This window comes from Manis javanica, chromosome 17 (genome assembly GCF_040802235.1).
Source record: "Manis javanica isolate MJ-LG chromosome 17, MJ_LKY, whole genome shotgun sequence".
NCBI classification, from domain to species: Eukaryota; Metazoa; Chordata; class Mammalia; order Pholidota; family Manidae; genus Manis; species Manis javanica.
Genome location: NC_133172.1, coordinates 27,326,362 through 27,343,035, shown reverse-complemented (window position 1 = coordinate 27,343,035; position 16,674 = coordinate 27,326,362). Strand labels below are relative to the sequence as shown.

At 45.6% G+C, this 16,674-nt stretch overlaps 1 protein-coding gene across 1 annotated transcript; it reads right to left on the bottom strand.

Moving 5' to 3' along the window:
• Positions 1 to 12,094: 12,094 nt before the first annotated feature.
• On the bottom strand, positions 12,095 to 13,699 carry LOC140847025 (uncharacterized). The gene has a single exon (XM_073225753.1). The coding sequence runs from the start codon at positions 13,697 to 13,699 to the stop codon at positions 12,095 to 12,097; it is 1,605 nt and encodes a 534-aa protein (XP_073081854.1).
• Between the last annotated feature and the right edge of the window lie 2,975 nt (positions 13,700 to 16,674).

Sequence of the window (16,674 nt, the reverse complement as noted above, 5' to 3'; positions counted from 1 at the left end):
TTCCAACATACATCTTGAGGCTGAGCTGTGAAGGCACAATTCAAGAGGCCTTCCTGTCTAACAGGAGAGGCTTTTAGGGACTGAGAAGTTGGGAAGGCAAAAAATGTAACTTCTTTCTCTATAACTAGAATTGATTTTCCATCCTCACACTTCCACTTAAAACTTCATTGTAACCATTCAAGGTAAACTCAGAGATCTTGAAGTTTAAGCCCTTTTCCTTTTGATCAGTTTGGAATGCTATTCCTCTCCTTAGGGAATCACTGTGAGGGGCTTCGGTGTGGCACAGGCTGGGGGCAGGAAGAGGAAGTGAGATGTGGAGGAACTATGTGGCACTCTGTCACCTCTGAGATGTGACTGGGTCTTCTGTTATTCATGGCCTGACATCTGCTGCAGTCATAGTTTGCTGTGTCCACCTGCTCTGTGTCCTCTTCCTGGGTCCTCTCACTTGCTTACCACTCCTCTTTGTCACTTCTGGGGCCTGCTGGTGGGGGCAGGCTTCAGGAAGGGCCCTCAAGCACAGCTGCCCAGACATGCCCCCCACCCTGCCCAGCCAGCTTCACAGAAAAGCTCCCATGAGGAACTTTCATACACTGGCACCTGCTCCCCTGGAAGCAGCACAGGTCTGTTATATTCTCAGATGCCTAAACTTCTCCCAAATTTCTATGATTTCTCCTTTTCACCCAGAGTTTTGATCTCAGGAAAGATAAGAGATTTGGCTCATTCCACACAGACAACTCATCCTGGGTAAACTATCTACCCTTCTTCAGCCCAGGAAGGGTTTACTGTTGTTATTTAAAAATCTCCTTTCCTGTGGCAGAATTTGGCAAGGTATAAATTCTTTCAAATGCATTGCTTATTCTGATCGCTTATTCTTGATTCTCCAGAAGCCCTTTCTCTCAAGTACAAAATCTCAAAGATTTTCTTTCCATCATAGAGACACAAAAGGTGTTCTAGCAGCTCAGAAACCAGGGACTGACTCTTTGCACTGTCCTTGTGGTAGAAATTATTCAGAGAGAATGTTCAAGGAAATTGGGGGCTGGAGAAGAAGCCTTGGTTAAATCTCATAACTTGGTCCTAGTGTGTCTGGTTACAAAGAGCAGGAAGGAGAAATTGGAGAGGTCGGGTGGGACTCTTGTCCTGCAGTCCTGTGCCTTGCTTATGTCATGCGTCTTGCTTGGAAGACCTGGTACTGTCTGTACTCAGCCACATTCAACCATCTTGCAAGATCTTCCTTTTCTAGGAAGCCCTCCTTGCAGCCAGGTGCCTGCTGTTGCTCCCATGGAGTCTCACGTCCAATGGCCCACGCATATGTTGTGTCACTCTGCTCCTCACTGTGAACTGTCTCGTGCAGGTTTTTATTATTATCTAGAACTACTATTGCATCTCCCACTAAAATTATTTTTTACTAGAATGTTAGTTTCTGAAAAGCAAGGACTGTATTTTATTCAGCTTTTGGTCCCAGTCTAGCAAGGGTTTGCTAAGTCCTGACAAACAGTAGTGAATATGTGGGATGCTTATGCTCTGCCTCTTCCATGAGACTGGGAATTCTGTTGTCTCATTTTCCTGACATAATGTCCAGTCTTGCAAAATGAGATAGACAGCAATGACCACCTTTGTATTGTGTCTTCAGTGTCTACAGGTTAAATTTAAACTTTGCGCATCTCATAACGTCTGTGTGGCCCAGCCTATGCCTGTCTGGCCCCATCTCCCAGACTCAAACATCTTACTCCAGTAAACATGCTCTGCTCTTTCTTACTTCTGGGTTGCTGGCCATGCTGTTCCTTCTGTTTTGAATGTGTTTCCCCAACTGTCCAGCAACAGACTGGAAAACTCCCATTGATCACTCAGACTTATCTCAATATAGCTTGCTCCCTGGAGCCTTCCCAGATTCCTGCAGGATATTGTGAGCATGATTCCTGTGTACCCTACCATCACAGGACCTCTTCCCCTCTTCCCACAGTCTATTCTGGAGACAATCTTTTAGCTGTTTTTATTTTGATTATTGACGGTCATCTCTGAAATATAATTAATATACTTGGTTTTGTGATGGATCCATTTTAGTTATTGATTGATACCCCAGGGTGAAAAATGACATTTTAATTATCCCTCTCCTCCTGTCAATGTTTGATATTTAAATTCTTATGCTTACTTATAATTTAATTACCTTTACATAATTAAATCTCTCCACTTCTTGATGCATCAGTTTTGACAGTGAGTTGTGCTTGACTCCACACTTTATAAGATGAGGGTCAGGGCCCTGCTTTCTATTAAGCTTTATGCCTGGCTCTCCAAAGATTTGCACCAGTGTAGAGTCCCACCAGCAATGTGTAGAAATTCCAGATGGGATAGTTACATTTATTTCTCCTGTAACATAATTGTGATTAACTTCCATGTGTTTGCTGCCCTCCTAGACTTTAATCCTTGAAGGCAGGGGGGAAAGTGATTATTGCTGCAGCTCAGAGCCCAGCAGGGCAGTATTCATTCATTTAACGCTGAGAAAGATAAGTCAAAGAGATTGCTGGGTGCTCTGTTTGTGCAGTGCTGGGCTGGAACCTTTGGTTAATTTTCTACTGATGGAGCTATTTTCACAGGAGAGGTGAACTTGTAGATTTTGGTCTGATTGACATGCATATAAATTTTAACTGGTGGGAAAGATGATCCCAAAAGTTATGGTTTTGGCCCTGAGGGCATTAACTAGTTTTGTATGTAAGCTAGCAATAATACCTGTGATAATGTGGTTTATAGTAATTCTGGCACAGAGCTCCAGAAACCCTTTGAATTTCCTAGGTAATAAGAGACAAAAGGTTCTTTTGTTATGTTAATGAGGTGACTTGGGAGGCACCTAAAGATGGGGGTTGGTGGCCAGTGGAACCAATCATGTGATTAGAAGGTGGGATTTTTCAGTTCAGTCTGTTCCTCCTCAGCGTCTTGAGGATGGAGAAAGAGGCTGGAGACTGAGTTCAATCACAAATGGACAGTGATTTATTCAGTTGTACCTGTGTAATGAAGCCCCCATAAAACCCAAAAAGGATGGGGTTTGGAGAGCTTTCAGGTTGGTGACATGGACAGATCTGGGGAAAGTGGTGCACTCAGAGAGAGCATGGACACGCTACTCCCTTTCCCCATACTTTGCCCTTTGGTCTCTTCATCTGGCTGTTCCTGGGTTGTATCCTTTTATAATAAACTAGTAATGTAGTAAGTAAAATGTTTCTCTGAGTTCTATGAGCTGCTGTAGCAAATTAATTGAACCCAAAAATGTAAAATTCTTTGCATTTTACAGATGAACAAATGGACGCTTAGAAAGGTTAGATGCTCTGTCCAAGGTCACACAGCAAGAGACAGAGTAAGGGCCGGACCACAATTCCTTTATTCTCAAGTAGGTCCTTCTTTTCTTTTCTTTTTAAAAAAAATTATTGAAATATAGTTACTTCTTGATGCTACTACTGCAACTAAGTAGGTGCTACTATAGAGGGGGTAGGAAAGGGGAGAAGTGGCTGCAGGAAGTGGCAGAGGTATAAAGTTTAAAGTCCTGGAAGTTTCTTTCTGGTTTCACTTGCTACAGTGCTAATACCACAATTCCTGGCCACTGCAGGAACCTGGGAGCTATCAGTGAAGCCCTCATGTCCTCTCTCCGGTGGGTCTCCACAGGTGATCAGAGTGTGGATGTTTAGTGAGAACTTTGTTCATTTTAAGAAGCAACCCAGTCTGAAAAGTCATGAGTGTGTGTGTGCACGCGTGTGTGTATGTGTGGCAGAGACTGAAGAAAACTCAGTGAAGCAGGAGAGGAAGTAAACAGGGGTGAGTTTAGTCTTCGTAAACAAATGGAAACTGACCAGCACTGTAAGGGCATGCATGATTGCCCTCTGTCGAACAGCCAGCATTAGCAATTAGTTCTGGGAGCTGAGTAGATGAGGAATAAAAATGAGCTGTTGGCTCCAGGGAGGTATGAGCAGCTCCTCAGAAAGATTAAAGTTACCCTGTGCTTTTCTGTCTCCTAATTACATTCCTTCTGGTTGATATCTTTGAGTATCATAACGATCCATGGTAGCTGTGCAAAGCAAACAGACCATTACGTTGTTCCACAGAAATTGTGGTAAGGGGCTGAACTAGCTGGAGCAAGCCTACCTGACCCCACAGCTGGTCCTTGCACAGGCCCTGCACTTTCCACCTCTGTGCCTTTGTTGACACCCACCTCACCATACACCATGTGTGTGTGCCTGCATTCCCCGCTTTCTCTCCAGCATGAAAATCTTCTTTTCTTCAATGTCACCTCCTCCATGACCTTAACTTCCATTTGGAAGTGACCACTTCATTCTTTTAATTCTCATAGCCTGTCTTCTTATTTGGGTCCATGTCTGATTCTCCCTCAAAGAAAACACTCACACAGAAAGTATGCAGGAAAGTAAGAGGAGGGATCACACACACCCAGAACTCACAACTCCAGCCCTCTCTGGGGAATTCATGCTCTGAATCCCTGCTCTGCCAGGTTCCCTGGGCTTAGTTGGTTTGTTTTTCTTCCTTCCCTTTCTCAGCAGGTGCAACATTGCTGGAGCCTTTACAGTGGAGATCAGTCCTCACAGCTTGATCTTCTGCCCTCATCCTGCTGTCCCCAGCCCCTTTGGAAGTCAGTCTCGGGATGATCCTCAGGAGCACCTTTATCCCCACCTCCATCCCAAACAGCTCATCAAAGCATTCCTTCCAAACAAAAATGGGGTTCAGTCTGTACAAAAAGGAATTCTGGTGATTAGAGATACATCCCCAGATCCTTGCTTTTTCCTCCCTCTACTAATCTGAAAGTAGGGAGCTGATTTATTTATTCTTGCACTTCCACATCTACTCCTATGCCAGCTCTTGACTTACACAGAGGAGGTGCTCAAAATCCACTTGATAAGATAAATGGATGATATATTTTTCTTGCCAGCATCTCTGCCAATATAGGCTGAGGACTTCATATCTAACTGAAAGGGACAGACATTGGCCTCTTTATCCATTGTTTCTCTATCTTTGCCATGGCTCCCTGAGAGGGCTTGTCTTATCTAGATCTTGTTTTAGTCAGAAGGGAAAAAGGACTTAAGGAGGGAGAATAGAAGGATTCTTTGCTGAAGAATTCCCCTTCCCAGGAGCCAAAGGATGTATGGTAACAGGAGGGAATCTGTGAGCAGCAAAGTAGAAAAATGGAGAAGTAAGAAAGTCCTACTATGAAACTTAAAAACTTTAAGAGAAGACAAACTTTTAATTTTTTCTAGTATGAAACCCTAGACAGTGGGAAATATGTGACAAGAAATTCTTCCTCCAGCTGCATTTTAGCAGAATCTACAAACTGGTGAACCATTATGAGAAAATACATTTGGTTCCAGCAGTGGAACTTAACAAAAATATAGGTTGTTCATCAAATACATTGCCTGCATATTTCCAAAATTAAAGGGTGTCTTTCTAAAGTTTTATCATGCTTCAGTGTCATTCCAAAGTATTTTCATAGTCCTTGACATTTAATAATTCACAACTGCTTTTTACTGTTTCATTTATATTACCATCATGAACATAATATTATCATGTAATTAACAGATAATACCTTGTAAAACTTGCTATCTGCCAAGTAAGTCCTAGGTGCTGGTTAAAGCAGTTGAGTTGGCAATCAGTGGAACATTAAGATATTTTATGGGAATTAAGAAAGGGAAGATATATTGAATTTCAATGGCTGCTATCTAAATCTTCTAAGTCCTTGGTGAAACCTGTTTTCTCAGTATTCAAATTAAGCCTCCAGTTCTAAAGTCAGTGTTGAGAAGGGTAATTAAATAGATTACAACTGAGGAAACAAGTAGAGGAAATAAGATGTAAATAAGGCAAATTCAACTAGGTCACCTTGAAATCTATAGTGGTCTTTGAATTTGTTGAAAAGAAAAAATCTATTAGGTAAGAGAAGTGTTTAATGCATGGTATTTACATTTAAAATGGTGCTTTTTATACTTTTGGTTTCCAGTATGGCATTAGCAGCTTAGAAGTCATCACTCTGTCCTAAGAAATAAAAAGCTGAACAAATGAAAAAATCAGAAACTCTTCTTAGATCCATCAGAGCGGTGAGATCACAGGGTAAACCACTGTCCCCAAAATTGGAGAGATGGACAGGCATATACAGGGAATCAAACTTACTGGAACAGAGACTGTTGGATTCCCCTGAGGAAGGCGCCGCCCCAAATCACTCACCAAAGACGTTTCTTGATGCAACAAGCAAGAGGAATTTATTCAGAAGCCAACTAGTTGGGGTCCAAGTCAGCCCGTTGCAGCGGGTCTCAACGAGGACCCTGAGTACTTACAACTAAGTGGTTATATAGGATTTTCTGAGGCATTCAGCCCTAGAGAATTACCATGGTTACAGATTATGTTGTAGTAACAAGATAACAATACTACATAGCAAGATAACAATACTACAAAGGCAGTAATTTTTCAAACCTACGATTTCTGGGTTAGTGCCACGTCCTGGGGGTGTAGCAAGGTAGGGTCAGCTTTTATGCTTAACTAACTGAAAGGTTAGCGCTGCCAGCAGTCATGATTGATTAACTTGTTTTTCCAGAGGAGTTACCTGGTTTCAGTTGTTCCCTCTGAGTCATATATCAGAATGGCTTTTTGGGCTTCAAGATGGCCACTCTTAGGCTAACTTATTTCTCAGGGAGGTTGGGGCCCTACATTCCCCACTTCTTTTTCTGAACATTCTAATCATGGAATGTTGGTGTCTTCTTGATGTGTGAGGGTATGATACTGTTGTCTCAGCATTAGCACCTGCACAGCACTTACTCTTTCTCTAATAAAGGTTATTACTCGATTTAAAATGCAGGGACCTAAGGTGAGGAGCAATATAAAAATAAGCAGGGGTCCTGCCAAGGTGGATATTAGAGTTGTAAGCCATGGGGATCTAGAGAACCAGGATTCAAACAGGCTCTGGTTAGCTTCTCGTTCTCGCTTTCGCTGATCTAATCTTTCTCTCAGTTTAGACATTGAGTCTCTTACTACTCCAGTATGGTCTGCATAGAAGCAACACTCTTCTTTTAGAGCTGCACACAATCCACCTTCTTTTAGAAATAGTAAATCTAACCCTCGTCTATTTTGCAGCACTACTTCAGAGAGGGAGGTTAGGGACACTTCAAGTTTAGAAATAGACTGTTCTATAGTTCTCAAATCTTCATCGATAGCTATTCTTAGTCCTTCATAATGTTGGTTTTCTTGTATAATTGCAGCCGCCCCTGGTCCTACTCCGGCTGCGACTCCTACTCCTAGTAATACAGCTAGAGTGAGTGAGACTGGCTCTCTCTTATACCTTAGTCTAGGTTCTAATTCTGCCACGAATGAGAAGTCATCATGATACATTAATCTGGGTACTAACTGGACCATTATACAGAATTCGTGGGAGAAATTGAAGACAGAGGTGGAAACACATGGAGTTAGTCCAGTATTACAGGCCCACCATCCTTCAGGTGGTGGGACTAAATACCTGTTTTCTCTTGTGGGGATCATGGGGATGGTCTCATTACATAAATTTTTATGCATGGCGGGAACCGTACCTAGACACTTTCCTATTCCAGACACTTCGGTTAGTGTTAGCTTTTTATGACTGCCCCAACTACAAATTTCGTGGCTGGTTGTATTCTTAAAATCAGCTGACAATCCCAGCCCTTCATAATAAGGTGGTCTAGAAGAAAAACATAACCAACAGGACTCTGTAGTTTTAGGGTCGGTGGCATTTAGGACTCTGAAAGCTCCCTCAACAAGGTTGAGGAGGCGCTGTCCATTGCTAGAAAAGGAGGTCAGTGGGCTAGGAGCAAAGACGGGGACAGCTGAAATAGTTAGGGTTCTTTTCGGGGCTGGGGTTGGGAGGCGAGGCTGATCTGGTAAGACAGCGTTTGGTCCTACTGGAATAGCTGGGAGGGTTTCTACTTTGAGTCTAAGAGTGAATACAACTCCATTATCATATCCTTCCTGATAGAGTCTTAATCCCCACATGAGCCCTCTTTCCCAATTTGCCCCCTTTCCGGCTTCAGTAAAGGAAATATCAATAAGATTACAGGTAGAGCTGGTCATACAATGGGCCTGAGTACTGTTTCTTTTAACTCTTATAAGATTTGGAGGGGAGCTCCCGGCATTTCTGCCTATCCAATGACATGTCCCTGTTTGTTCACAGCCCCAATTTTTGCAGAAAAAGTCTGCCTGCCCACCACACTGTGAGGCCTTAGCACGATCGGTTGAGGGGGCTGGGCACACATAGAAGCAGGTATCTTGGAGTTTTTTCATAGAAGCCCGAGATCCACATCCTGGCCTTCCTATTCTACCTCCGTGCCGAGGGTCTTGTTTGAAGAGAGTACATATGTCTACAGTGAGGGTAGGCCACCAAGTCCCCCTAGGATGCTGTTCTGTTAACTGGACTACTACTTGGTGGGAAGCTGGGGTAATGATTTGCCATGTCAGTAACCTGGGTTCATGGGGGTTAGGGTTCTGGTGGGTTGGAAGTAGCAGGAGCATCAGAATTACTAACAGCATAATTCTTTTTACACAAGCGAAGCTTAAGGGGGTTATCAGTCCGAGTTACTCGCCAGTCCGGGTCCGGTGGGGGTGCCTTCTTTAGATGTGAAGCGTGTATCCAGGAGGAGACGCCGTCCACTTTTACAGCTGTGGGAGTAGTCAGGAGGACGATGAAAGGTCCCTTCCACCGTGGCTCGAGGTTTCCTGTCCGGTGCCTTCTCACGTAGACTGGATCTCCCACCTGGAACTGGTGAGGCACCGAGAGGTCTTCTGGCTGATAGGCTTCCTTGATGGAGGCCCACACGTCTTTCTGCACAGCCTCCAAGGCTCGTAACCTTTCAAGCAAAAACTTATTAGTTACACACTCAGGGAATGTATGAAGATGTGCTGACTGAAGCGGGGCCGGGGCCCCAAACATTATTTCAAAAGGCGTTAGTCCAAAGCGGCTGGGAGTGTTCCTGACTCTAAACAGGGCAAAGGGAAGGAGGACTAACCAATCACATAAGCCAGTCTCTATGGACAATTTAGTCAAGGTCTCTTTTAGAGTTCTGTTCATCCTTTCTACCTGTCCTGAGCTCTGGGGCCTGTATGCACAATGCAATTTCCAATCCGTCCCCAGGATCTTGGCCAATCCCTGACTTACCTGGGCAACAAAAGCAGGGCCGTTGTCGGAGCCGATTACCTTTGGAATCCCAAACCTGGGAAATATTTCTTCAAGGATTTTTTTAGACACCGTCTGAGCTGTTTCAGTTTTGGTGGGGAACGCCTCTGTCCATCCTGAAAATGTGTCTAGAAAAACTAGAAGGTACTTATATCTATACTTAGCAGGCTTAATTTCAGTGAAGTCAACTTCCCAATAAGTTCCTGGGCGATCTCCTCGAAGTCTTTTCCTGGATATTGCTTGATTTTTGCTCACGTTTACTAATTGACAGGGAACACAATTTTTTACAATCTCGTCAGCTAATTTTCCTAATCTAATAACATGATAAGGGGAGTCTCGAACTAAAGTCTTTAGGTTTTTTGCTCCCAAATGTGTCAGTTGATGTAATTGCCTTAAGTATTCTTCTGCCTCTTTCCGGGGCAGGACAACTTTCCCTTTTTCAGACTTGTATATCTCTTGGGGTGAGGAATTTTTGAACCCTAATTTGTTTATACAAATGAGATCTTCAGGTGTGTACTGGAAGCTCTCGATGTGAGTGGCTTCCGGACACACTTGAAGGGGCAAAATGTTCATTCCCTGAGCCGCTTGCTTTGCGGCTTGGTCTGCTCTCCGATTTCCTCGAGCTATTGGAGAGTCATCTTTCTGGTGTCCAGGGCAATGCATTATTGCTACTTCTTTAGGCCTATGGATGGCTTCCAGCAAATCTAAAATTTCTTGTTTGTTTTTAACATCTTTCCCGGCAGAAGTTAACAGCCCTCTCTGTCTATAAATAGCCCTGTGTATATGAGCAGTGGCAAAGGCGTATCTGCTGTCAGTGTAGACGTTAAGTCTCTTACCTTCTGCCATCTTTAGGGCCTGAGTCAGGGCGATGAGTTCTGCTCGCTGTGCAGAGGTGCCCGTTGGGAGTCCACTGGCCCATACAACTCGGTCATCATCTACTACTGCAGCTCCGGCCATTCTCTTACCATCCATGATGTAACTGCTCCCGTCTGTATACCAAGTCAGGAGTCCCGTTCCCCCTAAGGGCTGATCTTGCAAGTCCTGGCGGGTTCCTGTCTCTTCAGCCAGGATTTCCTGGCAGGTGTGAAGCACTTCTTTCTCCAAATCGGGGAGCAGAGTGGCCGGGTTTAGGATGGCAGGGGGGGCAAACTCTACTCGATCACGATTCAGGAGTAAGGTTTGGTAGTGAGTCATTCTGGCATTCGACATCCATCTCTCGGGTGGTTGCCGAATTACACTCTCCAACGCATGTGGAGCAACTACAGTAAGTTTCTGTCCCAGTGTCAGTTTGTCAGAATCTTTAACTAGGAGGGCCACAGCCGCCACTACTCTCAAACAGGCAGGCCATCCACTACTTACTGGGTCTAATTTTTTTGACAAATAGGCGACAGGTCTCTTCCAAGGTCCCCATTGCTGGGTCAACACTCCCCGAGCCACTCCACTCCGCTCATCCACAAAAAGGACGAATGGCTTAGTTACGTCTGGCAGGGCCAGAGCGGGTGCCGACAGGAGGGCTTTCTTGATTTCATCAAAGGCCTGTTGCTGTTCAGGTCCCCAAACAAATGGGGCTGCCCCTTTGGTTAGGGGGTACAGGGGGGCGGCTAAGGTGGCATATCCGGGTATCCACAATCTGCAGAACCCTGCTGTTCCCAGAAATTTGCGGACTTGGCGCGGAGTAGTAGGGACCGGGATCTGCGTCACAGTCTGCTTCCGGGCTTCAGTAAGCCACCTCTTCCCTTCTCTCAGGGAATACCCTAAATAAGTCACTTGTGGTTGGCAGATCTGTGCCTTTTTGGCAGATGCTCTATACCCCAGCCTAGTAAGTTCAGTCAAAAGAGCTTCAGTAGCCGCTTGGCAGACTTCCTGTGTAGGAGCGGCTATCAGTAAGTCATCAACATATTGTAACAAGGTTACCTGCGGGTTGGAGGCTCGGTAAAAGGCCAAGTCCTGGTGTAAAGCCTCGTCGAAGAGGGTAGGTGAGTTCTTGAATCCTTGTGGCAAGCGAGTCCAGGTCAATTGTCCAGTAGTTCCTGTGGAGGGGTCTTTCCACTCAAAAGCAAACAGCGGTTGGCTACTCTGGTGCAGGCGCAAACAAAAGAAGGCATCTTTTAAATCTAAGACTGTATACCAAGTATTTTCTGGGGCCAGAGAGCTTAGCAGGTTGTAAGGATTCGGCACAGTGGGATGAATGTCCTGTGTTCTCTTATTAACTTCTCTTAAATCTTGCACTGGTCGATAATCTCCTGTTCCCGCTTTCTTTACAGGCAGCAAGGGAGTGTTCCATGGGGATTTACATTTTACTAATATCCCTTGTTCTATGAGCCTCTGGATATGGGGCCTAATCCCATCTCTGGCTTCTTTACTCATTGGATATTATCTCACAGTTACTGGTGAGGCTGAGGCTTTTAATTCTATGACCACCGGGGGTTGGTTTACAGCGAGTCCCATACCTGCCGTCTCTGCCCAGGCCCCTGGAAACTGGTTGAGCCACCTCTGATTAACTCGGGAGGGTTCTGGTTCCTTAAAAAGGTGGTACTCGTCTTCTAACTTTATGGACAGAATGCTTAGGCCCAAGGGTCTCTTTTTTCTATCAGTCACTTGGGTATCTTCAGTCTGAAAGGATATTCGGGCCCCGACTTTGGTCAAGATGTCTCTTCCCAACAAGGGTGTAGGGCATTCCGGTATAACAAGGAATGAGTGGTTTACTTGTCCCACTCCTAAGTCTACTGTTCTTTGGGTAGTCCATGCATATTGTTTCTGACCCGTGGCCCCAAATACCCAAGAATTTTTACTAGAAAGGGGGCCTCTAGCTTGGGTCAGTACTGAATGTTGAGCACCGGTATCTACCAGAAACTCAACGGGTTGCCCCTCCACCTTTAGAGTTACCCTAGGCTCGGGGAGGGGCTCTGAGCCCCGTCTTTCCTAGTCCTCATCTTCTAGCAGGGACAACACTTTCTTCGGAGGTCCCCGTGGTGGTTTCTTAGGGCAATCTTTCACCCAATGCCCCTTTTCCTTGCAGTATGCACACTGATCTTTATCCAAAGGAGGTCGGTTGCCCAGGGACCCTGCCTTACTAGTTCTACCACTAGAGGGCGGCCGTCCCTTACTTTCTACTACTGCGGCCAAGATTTTTGTTAAATTTCTCTCATACTTCCTATCTCTCTTTTCTTCTTTACTTTCCCTCTCCTTCTCTTTCCTTAACTCCTTCTCTTCTTCAGTCTCTCTCTTATGATAAACTTTCTCTGCTTCTTTCACTAAATCTCTCAGCGACAAATCCTGTAAGCCCTCCAATCTCTGAAGCTTTTTCTTAATGTCGGGTGCGGATTGCCCGATAAAGGCAAGGGCCACTGAAGCACTATGCCCCTCAGAAGTGGGATCAAAGGGGGTATACCGCCTGAAGGCTTCTATCAGGTGCTCTAAGAATACTGCAGGTGCTTCAGTGGCTCCCTGGCTGACCTCTCTTACCTTAGCCAAATTGGTGGGGCATCTTGCGGCCCCACGGAGACCTGCCACCAGAGCCTGACGATAGATGGTTAGTCGCTCCCTACCTTCTGGAGAATTAAAGTCCCAGTTGGGTCTAGTCAACGGGAACCCCCTCTCTATGTCATGAGGGAGTTGCGAAGGCCGTCCGTCGGTTCCAGGCACATTCCTCCGTGCCTCCAGGAGAATCCTCTCTCTCTCTTCCATGGTAAAGAGCACCTGCAAAAGCTGCTGACAGTCATCCCAGGTGGGCTGGTGGGAAAACATCAGAGACTCTACTAAACCAGTTAGTTTCTGTGGCTCCTCTGAAAAGGGCGGGTGGTTAGCTTTCCAATTATACAAATCAGCAGAGGAGAAGGGCCAATATTGCAGGGGTTGGAAAGGTGGTTCCCCTTCTTCTCCAAGGATGGGAACTCCATAAGACCGGAGAGGAAAGATACCCGGTGGGTCCAAGATGACCCCTCGGCGGCGCCGGGTGCCCTGGGCAGGTCCCGGAGCCTGCCCTACTGCCTCAGCATCAGGGACTGAGGGTGCCGGAGCTGGGGGTGCTGGGGGTGCTGAGGGTGCTGAGGGTGCTGGGGGTGGGGGCACCGGGGGTGCCGTGGGGGCAGGAGGGTAAGGAGGGGGAGGGGGATCATCAATTATAAGCGAATCCTGAGTATCAGGGTAGACTTTGGTAGTTTCCTTTTCCTTTTTCTGAGGTTGAGTCTGGGCAGCTAAAACTCGAGGGCCCATTTTCTTTTGCACCCAGGGCTTTACCCAGGGTGGTGGGTTCTCCACCAACTCTTGCCAGACTACAATGTAGGGTTGCTGATCCGGGTGTCCTTGAGACGAATCCTGAAAGACAACAGCTTTTACTGCTAATAAGGTGGGGAGATCAAAAGTCCCCTCCGAGGGCCACCCAACATTGTAGGTGGGCCATTCGGAGGTACAGAAAGTCTGCCATGGTCCCTTTTTCACTTCTACTGACAAGTTATGTGCCCTCGCTCTAACTTCCGTCCAATGATCTAGCGTCAGGCTAAGGGGAGTCGTCACTGTCTGTCCCATTGTCAGTATAACAATAATTAGACACGTAAAGGACACAAAAAACAAAGACACACACAGATTAGACACACAGCGGCCGCTTTTGGTTCTTTTCAGAGCCTCGAACAGAAACCGAAAGGAATCAGAGGGTTGATATTCTCGGCGCCCAAAAATCAACCCTATCTCATCAGGTTCAGTTTTCCGGAAAAACAGACGGGAGGCTACCAGGCGTCCCTGGCCTCCCAACCTCCCTGGGGCGTCCCCCAGGGTTGCAGCCTGCGGTGCTCTAGTATGTCTACCAACCGCAGTCACAGCCCCTTTACGGGATTGAGACGGCTGCCAGACAGCGGGTACCCTTCAGAACTCTGACCGGTCTCACTGAAACAGAAAACAGAACACATACAACTCAAGGCGCCACTAATCTTACCTCTTCCTCCAAGAGCGACTTCGGGAGTGAAGCGGGGTGGACGCCCGATCCCGGACGAGCCCCCAAATGTTGGATTCCCCTGAGGAAGGCGCCGCCCCAAATCACTCACCAAAGACGTTTCTTGATGTAACAAGCAAGAGGAATTTATTCAGAAGCCAACTAGTTGGGGTCCAAGTCAGCCCGTCGCAGCGGGTCTCAACGAGGACCCTGAGTACTTACAACTAAGTGGTTATATAGGATTTTCTGAGGCATTCAGCCCTAGAGAATTACCATGGTTACAGATTATGTTGTAGTAACAAGATAACAATACTACATAGCAAGATAACAATACTACAAAGGCAGTAATTTTTCAAACCTATGATTTCTGGGTTAGTGCCATGTCCTGGGGGTGTAGCAAGGTAGGGTCAGCTTTTATGCTTAACTAACCGAAAGGTTAGCGCTGCCAGCAGTCATGATTGATTAACTTGTTTTTCCAGAGGAGTTACCTGGTTTCAGTTGTTCCCTCTGAGTCATATATCAGAATGGCTTTTTGGGCTTCAAGATGGCCGCTCTTAGGCTAACTTATTTCTCAGGGAGGTTGGGGTCCTACAAGACCATGAGCAGAAATCCGTGTTTCTGTGCCAGGGAAGGAAATCCTAAATTGTAATTTGATAAATTGTTGGAGGCTCAGGATGGACAATTCTGAGAGTTAGAACTCCAGGGGAATTCAGTCATGGAGCACGGTGGGGTGAACTTTTGTGAATTTTACCTCTAGGAGTGCTGCCAAGCCCTCACTGTGAATAATGAAGAAAAATCCCCTTGTTCTTCTGGCAGGGGGAGGGGAAAAGGAACCATTTTGAAATATACCAGAGCATTCTGTTCTTAACAGTTCTTAAATCCTGCTTTCAGGACAAATTATTTTACCAGAGTCTAATCTATTGAGTTTTTATCAGAGCATAACATATCTGGGGGAAAGGAAATAACCAACTCTAGCTCCCTTGAATCATCCTGTCCCACCTATAGGAGGAGAAAACACTGACAAGCACTAGTGAAGTTTACATTCCAGGGCCACAGGCTCATAAGAAACTGAGACCTAATTGTTGGATTCTCCCAGAGGAGGATGCTGCCCCAAATCACTCACGAAAGGCGTCTCTTGATGCAATAAGCAAGAGGAATTTATTCAGGAACCAGCTAGCTGGGGTCCAAGTTAGCCCGATGCAGTGGGTCTCAACAAGGACCCTGAGCACACAAAGCCAGAAGGTTTTATAGCATTTTCAAAGGGGGCAACATTTTCCACAATCACAATACAGTGTTTTTTCATAGACACATAAATCTTTGGCTGGGGCCACATCATGGGGTCTGGTTAGATAAGATTACCTTCGGAATGTTTAGGGTGGTTCTAGCAAGATAAGCTGATTTGAGGTCAGCTAACTAAAAAGGTCACTACATTTAACACTGGCTGACTAACTTGTTTTTCAAGATTCTAATAATTTTCCTCCTTCTAGGTTAGGGGGTGGTATTTAAGCCTTTAAGATGGCTGTACTTATGCTAACTTTTGATTTTTCAGATCCTACATTTCCCCACTTCTCTTTAGGGGCATTCCAATCATGGAATGTTTGTATCTTCTTGTGGGGTGAGTGAATGATATTGTTGCCTCAACATCAGTACATGAACAGCACTCACTCTCTAACAAAAGTTATCAGCCGATTTAATATGCAGGGTCCTAAAGTGAGGAGCAACACAAGGATGAGTAAGGGTCCAGCCAGAGTGGATATCAGGGTTGTAAACCACGGGGATCTAGTGAACCAAGATTCAAATAGCCCTTGGCCGGCTTCTCTTTCTTTCTTTCTCTGGTCTAGCCTTTCCCTAAGTTTTGACATTGAATCTCTTACTATTCCAGAATGGTCTGCATAAAAGCAGCATTCTTCTTTTAAAGCTGCACACAGTCCTCCTTCTTTTAGGAACAGCAGATCCAGCCCTCATCTATTCTGCAAGACTACCTCAGAGAGGGAAGTCAGAGATTCTTCAAGTTTTGTAATGGATTGCTCTATGGTCTTTAAGTCTTCATCAATAGCTGTCCTTAGTCCTTCATAATGTTGGTTCCCTTGGACAATAGCGGCTGCCCCCGTTCCCACTCCAGCTGCGACACCTATCCCTAACAACACGGCTAAGGTCAGTGAGACCGGCTCTCTCTTATATGTATGCCTAGGTTCAAATTCAGCTACAAATGAGAGATCATCATGATACATCAACCTGGGCACCAGCTGAACCATGATACAGAAATCACGGGAGGAGTTGAAGGCAGAAGTAGAGACACATGGGGTCACTCCAGTGTTACAAGCCCACCATCCCTCGGGAGGAGGGACTAGATACTCATTTTCACCTGAGGAGGTTACAGCTATGGTTTCATTACACAAAGCTTTATGGGTGGGGGGAACTGTACCTAAACATCTTCCTCTTCCAGTTACTTCGGTCAGGGTTAGTTTCCTATGGCTCCCCCAGCTACAAATCTCGTGACGGGTCGTCCTGTTAAAACTGCCCAACAATCCTAATCCTTCATAATAAGGCGGCCCAGAAGAGAAACACAACCAAC

Coding starts and splice junctions, on each gene's coding strand:
- LOC140847025 (XM_073225753.1), bottom strand. CDS start 13,699: ATGGGACAGACAGTGACGACTCCCCTTAGCCTGACGCTAGATCATTGG.